The following is a 14,690-nucleotide window of genomic DNA, read 5'->3' as shown; positions in this document are numbered from 1 at the left end:
CCCTGGTCTTGGCTCTGGACTCCTGCCTATTCAAGACCTTCTTCCATCTCTAGGCTTCTGTTATCTTAGTCTGGGCAATGGTGCTGTGGAGGGTGAGGGGTGAAGGAGGGACTGGGGTTGGGGAGAGTAATGCTAGTTCAGCCACTTAATATTCCCCGACATGGGTGTGTGGTTATTTGGAACTCTATCCTTGGCCTTTGATCCCAATCAGCAATTCTCATTTCACCACCATCTATTGAACGTGTTCCATGTGTGAAGCACCTGCACACATGAGCTCCTTTCATCTTAAGCACACACCACACACCTATATCCTTATTCGTTCTCATTTCACAGGCAACGAAGCTGAAGTTAGAGGAATCAGGCCGCTTTCCCTAGGTTACCTGAATAACAGGTGCAGAGCTGGGATTCGAAGCCTCATTTCAGAGCCTGTGACTAGTCACTACATCATTCTGCCCTTCAGGTTGCTTGTGGAGAGGAAGGAGGCAGAGAGGCGATTTGATACACTGGGATTGTCCAGTGGGGGTCGCTCCAGCCCAGAGCAGTTATGTGCCTTTCAGTGGGGCGGACCGCCCTGCCTGGGAGAGGGCTTATTTTCCCCACTCCCTGGCTTTCATCTTAAAGGTCAGACAGTCTCTGCTTCTTGTAGTAACATTTATAATTCTGCCCTTCGTCAGTTCATCTAAATCTTTTTAATTGAATATTTTAAGTCTTGCTATTACTTTTTACAAAAATTTATTATTTTTATTTTTAGTGATCACTTCCACCTTTTACTTCACTCCTATGTGACTTGGGGCTTCATTTCCTTGCTTTAAATGTTAGGTAACGGGTTTGGCTTATGCAGCCGCACTTTGGAAATTCAGAGCTTTCTGTCTCGCCGTCCCCAGCCTTGCTCTCCAGGCAGAAGAAGCCAGTGGGTTTAGTCTCATGGTCCTCCCCTAGATCACTTGCTTCAGCCATCATGCCAAGATCTGAGCAGCTACCCAGACCTGGCTCTAAGGACACCTAGAGGGTCAGATGCTATCCTGCTCCCAGGCTCTGCAGTGCTGCGGTGGGGGCCGGGGCGCAGTGGAAGGGCCGGGGTGCAGTGGGGGTGCCGGGAGGGCAGCACCTGCTCAGGCACAAGGCTAGCATATGGCCCCTAGCAGGGCTCAGGGAGCCAGGCTGGAATCAGCGCCAGGCTCACCGGGGGCTGTGCAAGGTGGGGCTGGGACCAGGTCTTTGGCCAGGAGAGGGGCAAGAGGGTTGAGACGAGACTCTCTGGGACCACACAGGCCCATTTCCTGGCTCTGAGCCTTTAATTTAAGGCATAGTTAGCTGTTGCTTTGGTTTCCTTTTAAAATCTTCAGTGCTTTTCCTCATGTTTGTGCACAAAGAACTCCCCTGAAACTTCCTCACCCACTCAGATGTAAGTAAGCGAGGGCGGTGTGTAGGGTGGGGGAGTGGAATATGGGTCAGTGAACTTTTTCCATAAAGGGCTCAGGAGTATATATCTTCCCAGCTATTTCACTCAGCCCTCGGAGGGGAAAGCAGTCCCTAGATGGTATGTAAATGAGTGGGCGTGGCTGTCTGCCAATACAATTTATTTGTGGATACTGAAATTTGAAATTCACATAACTTTCACATGTCATGAAATATTAGCCTTCTTTTGATTTTTTTTTAACCATTTAAAAATGTTAAAACCATTCTTAGCTTGCAGGTGTACGAAATCAGGTGGTGGGCAGTAGTTTGCCGCACCTGGAATGAAGGTAGTTAGGTCTCCATGGGTAATGACGTCAGGTGATACTTGGGGCAAGGTGTTCTTTTCTGAGAGGCATGCTGGTTTGGAGGGAGGCTGCAAGAAGCAAGGACCTTCCCCCTTTTGTTATCGGTGCAGCGGTTTTTCCCTCTCTCGGTGGATTTGGCTCTCTGAGCACTCCTCCCGCCAGGCGCTGGGGATTTTAAGGGTAGAATGGAATGACAGGTGAGCAGGGGCCAGGCCTCCCTGCCCCCAGGGGAAGGAGCTAGTTACCAAGTGCAGGCAGAAATAAACCAAGATGGCAGGGTGGAAGTCGGGGTTCCATCCCTGGCTGGATGGAGGGATAATTAGGAAAGCCAGAAGAGAAGATACCGAATCCCGCCCCAGAGTGGACAGTGGCAGGGCAGGGAAGGGCCGCAGACATGGCACGCAAATCCACTCTGCACACATACTTATGGGCATCCGCTGCGTCCGGGCACTATTCCGAGCCCTGAAGATACGGCAGCAAACAAAAACAACTTCCTACTTTGTGGAATTTACATTTCAATAGAGGAAGAAAGACAATAAACAGCTACAGAAATAAATAGGAAATGGTCCAGGTGTTGATGAATGCTAAGAAGAAAAATGAAGCAAGTGGCCAGCAGAGGATGAAGGTGCGCTTTCGAATAGGCGAGTGAGGAAGGGCTCAGTGGCGGCGTGGGATGGAGACCTGAACGAAGGCAGGGAGGGAGGCGTGAGCAAGCTTGGTGCATGTAAGAAAGGAGGAGGAGGCCCCATAACTGAGGCAGAGTGAGAAGGGGCGGATAAAGCAGGGGTCAGACCATCTATAAATAGGAGCTCACAGCGGGTGAGACGAGCCCTAAAACCCTTGCGAATTCAAAGTCGTTCAGCACGGCTGGAGCCCGGAGACCGTGGTTGGGCGGGTGGTGGGGGCAGGGGTGCACAGTCACTATTGTCGGGGGCCTTAGCTTAGCCATTTTATTCCTTCTTCTTACTTTTGTCTTCTCTCCTCCCCTGTGTGGGACAAGTCTTGGACACCACGGCCCTAACTTTGTTGCCTTTGATAAGCCTTACCATCTGCAGCTCAATTCTTCAGCCCTTGCCAAACTTCAGTCTGACAAATGATAAGAGCCTTGGAGACGTCGCTCTGGTGGGTGTGAGCTCGCTGCCAGGTTGCCGCTTCCCGGTGCTCACGCTGGAGATCCATATGGGTTGCTCTGGGGTTTTAAAAAAGCGCATCGCCTCATGCCCTCCATTTTACCAAAGGAGGTGAATCTGGCTTTGGCAGCAGACAAAGTGCTGAGATTTTTATCTGACCATGAGAGCAGGAGCTGTCAGTGGCTGAGGCTCCCTCTTTTAGGCAGAGTGGTGGAGTGGAGGACAGAGGCACCAGAGCCGGTTTTGCTTCTGCTGGTGCCTTTCCCTCTCGACTGCCTGTGCCTTTCCCTCTAGGCTGCACTCAGTAGTCCCAGTTTTGGATACCGAGGCCATGTTAGCCAATGTTCTTTGGTTGTAAGCTGTTCTCTAGTCAGGAGGCTGGTATAGAGTTAAGTACGGGGCTCTGCACATCACAGACATCCGTTCAGTTCGTGTTTGTGCGAAGATCATGTTATCGTAATCATGACATTGACACTGAATGTCATCATGACTGCACTGAGGATTGGTCCTGAATGCTTGGCCCAGTCGACTGAGGAGGCAGCTGCAGACATAACACAAGGCTTCCGCAGAGCGTGGCTCTTTTCCAGGCAGGTGAAGAGGAGACAGATTCATTCATTCCGACAGATACTCACTGAGTGTCCACACTGTGCCGGGTGCTGTCCTAGAGCTGGGGCCATGAACAACCCTTGCTCTCAGAAGGGGAGACGGACCATAAAGACAAAAGGAGGCGATGCCAGTTGAAGAAGGGTTTGGAGAAAAGATAAGAGGATTGGGGGTGAGGAGTCCTAATTTGCATGGTGATTAGGGAGGGCCTTTCTGGGCCAAGACCTGAATGAAGCCAGGGAGTGAGCCAGTGAGTATTGGGGGAAGAATATTCCAGGCACAAGGAGCAGTAAGCACCGGCGCCTTGAGGCGGGAGGGGCCGAGCAGTCATGGGGAGCAGCAGAATCTGGTGCGGCCAGAAAGCAGCAGGTGGGGGACAGGTGGAGGGAGACATGGCCAGGGGGTGGCCAGGAGCCAGTCGAGTGTGGCCTGGTGGGTCACAGTGAGTGGAATGGGAGCCCTGGGGGGCTTTGGCCGTGGAGGGTATGCTCAGACTCACATTTAAATATAAACTCCTTGGCTGCTTCGTGGAGTCAAGTGTGGAGGCTGGAGGACCAAGCAGGAGGCTTGCACTAGCCTGGGGTGTAGGGGGAAGCGGGGTGGGGGTGGTAAGACATGATTGAATTCTTCTTCAATCTTATTCAATCTGGAGGGAGGGGCTGATGGGCTCTCCTGGTAGACTGGATATGGGATGTGAGCAAAATGGAACCCAGTAGGATGGATTTGCCATTTATTGGGATAGGAGACTGCGGGTAGAGCAGCTTGGGTTTGGTAAACCTGAGATGTCTGTTAGAGTCTCAAGGTGGACGTCAAATGGGCAGTTGGATATTCTAAGCTGGGCTCTGAGAAGAGTCCAGGGCTCAAGACAGACATGTGGGAGTCATCAGTGGGACATTGAAGCCACAGGAGTGAACCACCAAGAAGTTAGTGTGGTCAGAGAAGCAGAGAGGGCTGAGGACTGAGTACTAAAATGCTGCAGGCTTGGAGATGGGAAGAGGAGGAGGAGCTGGCAAGGGAGACTGAGAAGGAGACTCCAAGAAGGCTGGAGGAGAAGGAGAGAGAGCATTGGCTCTATAAGCTAAGCAGCAAAAGTGCCTTAAGGAAGAAGGGCCAAGCAGCTGTGTCAAAGGCGGCTGCTGGGACAGCAAGATGAGGACTGAGAAGTGGCCCTTGGGTTTGACAAGGTGGAAGTCTTTGGTCACACTGACAAGAACACTGTTTGTGCAGTCGTGTGGACAAAAGTGATTGGAGAGGTTTTAAGAGAGGGGGACGCATTGGAGATAATCTTGAGGGAATTTCAGCCCAAGGGAATGGGTGACTGGAGGAAGAGGTGAGGCAAGGAGGGAGGTTCTGTTTGTGAAGCCGCTCATCTTCATGGGGGGACCTGAGAGGGAGTAGGACGGGCAGGAGCACTTCCTCGCCTGGGGACAGGGTCAGGGTCAGGGCCACGTGCGTCACGTGGCGCCGCCAGGCCGTAGGTAGGATCACGGAGGTTTATCCCTTGATCCCTTACAACAGGACAGGAGGCACCTGTCTCATCTGGGGATGGAGCAGGCCAGCTGCAAGTGGGTGCGGGGAATGGGAATGCTGTCCTTTAGTTGTTTCTGTTTTCTCTGTTAAATAAGAGGTAAGGTTATCAGTAAAGCAGGAGGCGGGAGGAGAAGTTGGAGGTTAGGAGAGTGTAGAAGGTGGGAATGGCTGTGTGGATGGAGTATGTGTGTGTGTGTGTGAGTGATGGTGTGTATGACAGTATATGCAAGTGTGAGTATATGTGCAAGAGAACGTGTGCGTGTGTGTGAGTGATGGTGTGTATGTGATTATATGTACAAGTGTGTGTGCATGTGAGTATATGCACAGGTGTGTGTGAATATATGTGTGAGAGTGGTGGTGTGAGTGTGAGTATATGTGTGAGTGATGGTGTATGTGAGTGTGTGTGAGACTATATGTGCATATGTGTGTGAATGTGTGTGTGAGAGTGATGTGTGTGTGAGTATATGCAGGTGTGTGTGTATGAGTACATGCATGTGTGTGTGAATATATGTGTATGTGATTGATGGTGTGAGCGTGTGAGTATATGCAGGTGTATGTGAATATATGTGTGTGAGTGACGGTGTATGTGTGAGTATATGCAGGTGTGTGTGTATATGTGCGTGAGTGAATATATGTGTGTGAGTGATGGTGTGAGTGCATGAGTATATGCCTGTGTGTGTGAGAGTATATGCGGGTGTGTGTGATATATGTGTGTGAGTGATGGTGTGAGTGTGAATATATGCACAGGTGTGTGAATATATGTGTGTGTGAGCAATGGTGTGTATGCATGTGAGTATCTGCATGTATGTGTGTGTGTAAATATTTGTGTGAGCGATGGTGTGAATGTGTGAGTATATGCAGGTGTGTGAGTGTGCATGTGTGTGTGAATATATGTGCGAATATATGTGTGTAAGTGATGGTGTGAGTGTGTGTGAGTATATGCACAGTTGTGTGTGTGTATGAATATATGTGTGTGTGAGTGATGTGTGTGCCTGTATCTGTGCATGTATGTGAGAATATGTGTGAGTGATGGTGTGTGAGTATATGCGCAGGTGTGTGTGTGTATGAATATATGTGTGTATGAGTGATGGTATGTGTGCATGTATCAGTGCATGTATGTGTGTGTGTGAATATATGTGTGCGAGTGATGGTGTGTGTGAGTATATGCGCAGGCATGTATATGTATGAATATATGTGTGTGTGATGGTGTGTGTGCATTTGAGTATCTGTGTGAATATATGTGTGTGAGTGATGGTGTGTATGTGAGTATATGCACAGGTGTATGTGTGTATGAATATATGTGTGTGTGAGTGATGGTGCGTGTGCATGTATCTGTGGATGTGTGTGTGAGAGTGATGATGTATGGGGTGGATTACCACGCAGCACCCGTCCTGGTGGGATTACCACGCAGCACCCGTCCTGGTGGAGTTAATGGTCTCGAGTTAGGAGAGCCAGGGAGGTGCTCGTGGTGTGTTTCTCTCCAGCCATGTCAGGCCATTTGGATGGGTCTGGAAGAGGTGGCGAGTTGGGTTTACCCCCAGTTAGGGTCTCACCAAGACAGTAGGAGGGGGCAGAAGGGAGCAGGGAGTCAAGCATATATGCCAAGCGGCGAAGGTGTTGATGGGAGGGTTAGGAAGGAAGTGAGGCTGAGAGGCGTGGAGGAGTGTGGAGGGAGGCAGGAGTCCAGGGGAGGGCCCAGTGGGTCAAGGCTGTGAGCTCCGGGCACCCAAGGGAGTGAGCTGGAAAGATGGGGGGTGGGCAGCCACAGCGTGGGGCTGGATTATGCAGAGTCAGCAGTCCTTGGCAATAACAGGATGTGGAGTGTGAGCAGGGAGCAGTCAGTTTCCATATCTAACGTTGGGGAAATAGTACCTCTTTCAGAGGGGTTGAAAGGCTTCCATCACACAGCTCTGTGCTTCTTTCCTTTGAATCCATCACACAGCTCTGTGCTTCTTTCCTTTGAATATAAGTAGTTTAAGGCCGAGAGCACAACTGGATGTTCCCTGCAGATCCACAGGGCCTATCCTAATGCCATGTGCATCTGTGCACCCAATACATATACTGGGTGCTCCCTGTGGATCCACAGGGTCTATCCTAATGTCATGTGCATCTGTGCACCCACTAAATATCATTTGCTGAGTTTGGAGAAGTCTCTACAAAACTTTTCTGTGATATCTTTAAAAAATTTAGAGGGGTTGAAATATACAGTCATATTTTCCAGCTCCTAGTAAAAATAGTTTGCATATGGCTGTGAAAAATAAAAATTGTACAAGTCCAGCCATGCCAGAACTGTAGTTTTTAAGTATCAATTAACAAAAAAGATTTTTTCATACGGCCCTAAAAGGGAATGAATTGTGTATGAGACTTATTGCTTTACATCAGAAAGAGATTTTTTTTTTTTTAAATTACTAAGACCATTTACGGAGAAAATTGCCTTGAAAACATTCAATAAATGCAAAGTGTTTTTTTTTCCGTAGACATGTCATTTTTGCAGTGCCCACCACTGTGAGTCTTTGAAAACATTTTATTTTATAAAAAATATTAAAAAAACCTTTCACATTTTTATTGCCATTTGGTTTCTAACACTAGATCTTTTGACTTTTCCTAAATCACTTTTTATACATAGGTTTTCAAAAACATTAAGACTGTTCTGAAAGCCTTTAAGCTCATTGATGTTAACAAGACTGGACTGGTTCAACCGCAGGAGCTAAGAAGGGTTCTGGAGACTTTCTGTTTGAAGTTAAGAGATGAGGAATACGAAAAGTAAGCAAATGAAGGCACGGTGAGAGATTGCTCAGTAGAACTTTTAACCAATTTCAAAATGAGACCTGTTGGGTTCATTGGCTCCATCCATCTCTCGTCCTCCCCACCTCACACACACACCTTATTTCTCAAAGAGGCACTCACTGGACATTCTCTCATGTTCCTAAAGCTCCCCATGCATTCTCAAAAATGAGAGCTAATGGTTTTCATTCCTGAAGCACCCTCGGGTCCGTCCTCTGGCCCGCAGCTTTGAACACATCCAGGTTATTGGAGTAATCCATCACCAATTGTCTCTTTCCCCACTTGGCACTGTGCCCGCCCCCCATCCCACATATTTCTAGTTCACTATGATTTTTACTCAAAGCCTGGGGTTAGGAGAAGAATGACAAATTTCAGGATTCACGCGTTGTTGCTGTGCTCCCCGTTGGCTCTGCGTCCTGATACAATCACGGAGACTTAATTTTCCTTTGAGGACTGTTGTTGCTGAGGTGCAGGGGTGTGGGGCAGGAGGATGATGAACAGCAGAACATTTAGCTGCTTCATGGCGTTTGAACGCCACCACCACCTGCTCCTGACTCCAAGGGCAGCACACACAAGCCTGCTCGGGCATTTTTTTGAGCCGTCTATAAACTCCACATCATTCAGAAGAAGCCAAATGTTTGGCTTCTGTGGCTATTTGAGTTTTGAGTGAAAGCCACTGGAAGATGGGCCCATGTCTAGCTTAATTTCTGCAGTACCCAGCCGAGAGGTCCTTTCCCTCTTCGTGCTCTTTCCCAAACACTTTTCTAAATACCCACCAGACCATTAACAAAAGCACCAAGCCTCATTTCACCCGGAGCCCAAGCTTTTCGCATTGCACTGGTGTTCTAAGTTGCTATGAAAATGGGTCCCGGTAGCTCCTTGTATCTCATAAAGACAGTGTGGCTGCTGCTAGAAGCAGAGTGGAAGAATTTGCCCCTGAGGCAAGGAAGTCTAGAGGGCATGTGACATGTTACTGATGCTGCAGGGCCTGAAAAGCAGGCAGACTTTAAAAAATGGCATCTCCTACTCTTTTGAATGTCTTTTTCTTTTTTTTCTCTTTATAACCCACCTCAGAATATAAAAGATATAATAGATGTTTTAATTTTTACATCTTTTCCGGCTGGGAAAGTGTCCAGAATAAGATCCAAACAAAACAAATTAAATAATTTTGTGCACGCAATTATAGAACAGAGGCAGCGCTCTTCTAAAACAGGCAATCAAAAAACAAAACAGTGTTTTATTTGACAATAAACCTTGTGTTTGGCACTGCAGTCTCCAACCTAGTAAATCTATAAAAAATGTTACTGTCTGCTTCCCCATCTCATAAGTATTGAATAATAAAGAACTCCACAAATTTTTCTTTGAGATTTTTTTAAGCCTCAAAAACAATGCTATTTTCATGATAAGGCTTGAGAAACTGAACATAATAGAATTGCTTTCCTTTAGACTCAGAAACACAGAAGATCAAAAGTAGACCATTTCTTCAATTGCTTTAATGCTTTTCTTATTGAAGCTCAAGAATATACTCTTTCCTGGAGAAGCTGCTTCAGTATTAACTTTGTCTTTTTTATTTTTGAGCAGGAAACACAATGCATTTTTGAATCCTTTCTTTTATCTAACAGCTTTCTATTTAATTTCAACATTCGGCTCTTTGTGTGGTACAAATGGCCCAGGCTTTGAAGTCAGGCTGCTGAGGTGAAGTTTGTGCTCTCTCCTCCCTTGTTCTAGGGCCTCAGGGTAGCTCCTGGGCCTTGTCAAGACTCAGTTTTCTCTTAAAGAAATGGGGACTGGCCGGGTGCGGTGGCTCCCGCTTGTAATCCCTGCACTTTGGGATGCTGAGGCAGATGAATCACGAGGTCAAGAGATTGAGACCATCCTGGCTAACATGGTGAAACCCCGTCTCTACTAAAAGTACAAAAATTAGCCAGGCATGGTGGTGCACACCTGTAGTCCCAGTTACTCGGGAGGCTGAGGCAGGAGAACCGCTTGAACCCAGGAGGCAGAGGTTGCAGTGAGCTGAGATCGCACCATTGCACTCCAGCCTGGCGACAGAGCGAGACTCCATCTAAAAAAAAAAGGGGTGACTGAGCAGCCCACCTCTCAGGGCTGGGGTGAAGACTCAACGTAATGTACATAACATGCCTGTGACACGCTTGCACATAGTAGGGCTGATTTCACAGTGACCATCATAAAGACTCCATGAATGCCCGTTACCCTGTGATGACTTGTACCATTTAGGCAGCAGACTACTGTCCAACCTACATAGAACAAGAGGCCAGAGATACAGTTACCACCAAGCCCTCTATTTAATCAGGATATCCCCAAACCCATTGAGTTTTGTGTTTCCCATCTCCCTCCAGCCTACTCTCCACTGCCCTGGAGGCCAGCGTGTTTGAAATAGGTGAAATCATTTATGAGCAGCCTTGTAAAACCAGCAAACAAATCACTACAGTTCAGCCTGTTGCCTGAGCAGATGAATGAAACCCAGTTACAGGTGGTGATGCTGGAGAGGTTTATGAGCTGATTGGAGTCATACCCTTCTCCCCTCAATTAGGCCGTCTGGTTTCTCAAACTTACTACCTCATTTTCACAAGACAGAGACCATGGATGAAAGATGAAGCTGTTTAGGGAGTTTCACTGCTAACATCTGGCAGCTATCACACCTAGAGATCATTTATCTTATTAAAACAATAGGCAAGAGTCGTCAAAGTGGAAAAAAAGGTATGCATTGAAATAACTACATGACATTACTCTTTGTTAAATTTAGAAAACAGAAAAATAACAAATACTTTAAGTGATAATTACTAAATTTTTAGAAAGCAGTATGAGATTAGATAATTATAGAAATCAACACATATGGAGATAATATAACCAAACACTTAAAACTTGTCAATTTTTAGAAATGTAATAACACAGGAATGATCTAGAAAACCATTTATCAGGTGGAAGACTTGAATAATAGAAAATTTATTTTAAAAATTCAAACATCCTATTTATCTTAACTTTTAAAAAAGTTTATCTCGGCTGGGCACAGTGGCTCATGCCTATAATTCTAGCACTTTGGGAAGCTGAGGTGAGCAGATAACTTGAGGCCAGAGGTTTGAGACCAGCCTGGCCAACATGGCAAAACCCTGTCTCTACTAAAAATACAAAAATTAGCCATGCGTGGTGGTGCATGGCTGTAATCCCAGCTACTCGGGAGGCTGAGGCAGGAGAATCACTTGAACAGGGAGGTGGAGGTTGCAGTGAGCTGAGATTGCAGCACCACATTCTAGCCTGGGCAACAGAGCGAGATTCTGTCTAAAACAAAAACAAACAAACAAAACAAAACATATCTCTCTCTCTCTCTCTCTGTACCTCAGTGTATTTCAGGGATAGACAGTGGTTCGTTGTTTTAAAAAGTCTTATTTTATATGTTACATATAAAAACCCCAGAATGCTTCAAGAGAAACTTTGCCCCCTCTACCACCCCCTGTTTTGAAACCATATGCCATCTGCGGGCCTCACTTTCTCTCTAGAGAAAGGGTATGCTCAGTCGAGATCATCTCTGCTGGCCCCTCCACCCAGCTCTCCATTCCCCTGTTGATGGAAATTTTGTGCTGGCTGACTCATTTCCCTACAATTATTAAAGGCAAGTGGGACCTGCTTCTGCTGTTGGAGTGGAGAGGCGGCTGCCGTGCAGACTGAGCCCCAGCTCCCCTCCCGCCAGAGCAAGGAGAAACTCCTTAGGTGCTGTCTAGGTCTGGCCATTTCTCAACAGGTCCAGCAACGTTGGCTGTCTCGCTGTAATCTCGATGCATCCATCTGTAGGCTAAAGAAGTGATCTCGAAGTGGCTGCATTAAAAACAAAAATCTGACAGTAACATTTTCTGGGGTTTACTTTTCAATTCCTTCTGTAGCTAGAAACAGACATTAAAATTAATGCCAGCCCGAGTGTAAAGGATACCTTAGTAACAAACTTGCTTCATCTTAGATTCATAATTTCTCATTGCTAAAGAACATTTGTATTTTAGGTTTTTGAAACACTACAACATCCACAGCGATACTGCAGTAGATTACAATGTGTTTTTGAAGAATCTCAGCATAAATAATGACTTGAACCTTAGATATTGTATTGGAAATCAAGGTAAGTATTTTTAAAGTATATAGCTAAAGATTTCAATATCTTTTGGCATGGTAATTCCTCTTCTTTGAATCTTTCCTGAGGAAATACTTTCAAATGTAGAAAATACATTATCTACAAAGCTAGCCATGGTATCATTATTTATAAGAATAACGTCAATGCCTAAGAATAGGAAAAGGCTAAATGAGTCACAATATAGCCACGTGGTTAAAATCTATAGCCAGGAACAAGGATATCCATGAAGAGTTAATAATAACACAGAAGATGTGTATGGAATATCTGAAGCGGATTGGAAAATATTCCAAAATACTCAGGTTGTCCTTAAGTGAGATGTCCCTGGGTATGATTTTGTTCTTTCTGCTGCTTCTGTATTTTCAATTTTTTTTTTCTTTAATGATGGGAAAAATCTTAACAGAAAAGGGCAGATAGCTGAGTAATTTCCAGTTATGTTAGACACGCAAACCCAGGTCACTAGACATAACCTTGAGACAGAACACGTTTCCTCGTGTGAACAGTCTTTATCCCAGCCTCCTCCATACGACATCCAGGGTTGTCGGCCTGTTGGGTAGCTTTGGAGAGAGGCAGGGTCCAGTTCTTTAAGGATCAATGTATGGCTCATGCAATTGGATCCTCTCCCTTCCCAGCCTTTGGTCATTTTCCTTGCCTTAAATAAGATTTCCCCTCAGTGGTCTGGTGCCTCAGGAGTGACTGCCTGTGAATGGCTCGCTCAAAATGGGTTGTCGCTGTCTGGTTTCAGCTTAATTCAGAGCAGCAGATATTCATGGAGCACCTTCTATGATTCTCAGATCCATCTCACTAGCAAGCTGAAAAAAGACAGATTCTCAGGTTTCAGCCTGGTTCCACTAACCAAGCTTGCGTATAGCAGACTCCAGTGTTCTAGTTTTTGAAGCCTCCCGTGCCAGGCGCCGTGCAAAGCATGTTCCTGCGTCACCTCTATATCCCCCACAGCCGTGTGAGGCAGGTGCCAATGCGATGAGGAAGAGATTGAAGTAAACAATCAAACCAAGCCCACTACCCAGAAATAACCACTGTCCACAGGGTTCCTGGCATCTCTCCATGGCACATATATGGAAAGGAGCTAGGCAGAAAGAAATACATTTGTAAAAATGGGTTTATATAGATGCTCTTCTCTGTAAGAATTTACTTTTCCTTGAGTGTATCAGAAGAATAGACATTTAAATGACACTCAAGAAAATGATGAATACATCCTGGCTCTATATCTTGGATATAATGTCCACAGGTCACATCTTCCCCCTTCAATATGTTGTAGACTTTGGTCCATTGCCCTCTGGTACTGAGATTGACTGTGGAAAAGTCTGAAGCCTGCTTCATTTTCTCTCTTATGAATGATTTGCTTTCTCTGGCTGATTGCCCTAAGAGTCATTTATCCTGGAACTCCCTCCTTCCCTCCCTCCCTTCCCTTCCCTCTCCTCTCCTCTCCTCTCCTCTCGTCTCCTCTTTCTGATTTCTGACAAGGTCTCACTCACTCTGTTGCCCAGGCTTGAGTGCAGTGGCACAGTCATAGCTCACTGCAGCCTCAACCTCCTGAGCAATTCCAGCACTTTAGGCTCAAGTCATCCTCTGGCCTCAGCCTCCCAAGTAACTGGGGCCACAGGCACACACCATCATGCCTGGCTACTTTAAAAAAAATTGTAGAGACAGGGTCTCACTATGTTGCCAGGCTGATCTCAAACTACTGGGCTCAAGTGATCCTCCTGCCTATACACAGTCCCAAAGAGCTGAGATTATAGGCGTAGGCCACTGCGCCCAGCCCGTCCCTGAATGTCAGTGGCATAACTGGTATATGTCTCAGTGTTGTGCCTTCTGCATCTGTTTTTTAGATCATAGTATATTTTCAATCTGCAAACTCAATTCTCTCTTTATCCCAAGAATGTTTAGTGACATAGATCTTTGAACACATCTTTCATTTTCCAGACTGTTAACTTCAGGGAAGCAGATTGTCCTTATGTTGGATGGTCGTTGTCTTTCCTCTCTATGAAATTCTCTCTCTGTGCTTCATTCTCTTTGTCTTTTTCCTCTGTATTCACAGTGATCGTCTTAGATCTTTTATCTATACCTGTAATTTGATTTTCACCAAGGTCTATCCTATTCTGAGCTGTTTCTAATTTATTTACTGGATCTCTAATGTTGTTTCTTTAGGTCTACAATATTATTTTCCATCTTATTTTGTTGGTTTATGATCTGCCATTCAACTCTCGTTTCACTGAGTTCATGTTCTTATAGAGAGATTCTGTAAAGTAATTTTGTGTCTGAAGTGACGTTTTCTTCCACAGTGGGATCTCTGCCTTGTGTGCATTATGTGCCTCTCCTTCCTTCACTATCCACTCCTGGAGAGTTTGCATTCTTCCATGAAATTTGGAAAAGCTGAGTGTTTTGTATTCCATTTTACTTCTATTGACTTTTTATTTATTATCAAATTTTTTGGTGCTTGTTCTAGGGTGATATGGTTTGGATATTTGTCTCTTCCAAATCTCATGTTGAAATGTGATCCCCAGGCCAGGCATGGTGGCTCACACCTGTAATCCCAGCACTTTGGGAGGCTGAGGCAGGAGGATCACTTGAGGCCAGGAGTCCAAGGACCAGCCTAGGCAACATTAGCGAGACCCTGTCTCTATTTAAAAAAGGAAAGAAATGTGATCCCCAGTGTTGGAGGTTGGACCCAGTGGGAGGTATTTGTGTCATTGGGGTAGATTCCTCATGAATAGCTCAGTGCCC

At 46.0% G+C, this 14,690-nt stretch overlaps 1 protein-coding gene across 4 annotated transcripts in view; it reads left to right on the top strand.

Moving 5' to 3' along the window:
* The window catches only part of EFCAB6 (EF-hand calcium binding domain 6), a 304,195-nt gene that overhangs the window by 71,768 nt on the left and 217,737 nt on the right, over positions 1–14,690 (top strand). For all 4 annotated transcript variants that reach the window (XM_031934644.1, XM_031934643.1, XM_031934646.1 and 1 more), the window contains 2 exons: positions 7,653–7,789; positions 11,824–11,936. In XM_031934644.1, the coding sequence (XP_031790504.1) occupies positions 7,653–7,789; positions 11,824–11,936 (250 nt within the window). The remainder of the gene's footprint in view (positions 1–7,652; positions 7,790–11,823; positions 11,937–14,690) is intronic.

Source organism: Piliocolobus tephrosceles, chromosome 19 (assembly GCF_002776525.5).
Source record: "Piliocolobus tephrosceles isolate RC106 chromosome 19, ASM277652v3, whole genome shotgun sequence".
NCBI classification, from domain to species: domain Eukaryota; kingdom Metazoa; phylum Chordata; class Mammalia; order Primates; family Cercopithecidae; genus Piliocolobus; species Piliocolobus tephrosceles.
This window is presented reverse-complemented; position numbering and strand designations above follow the sequence as displayed.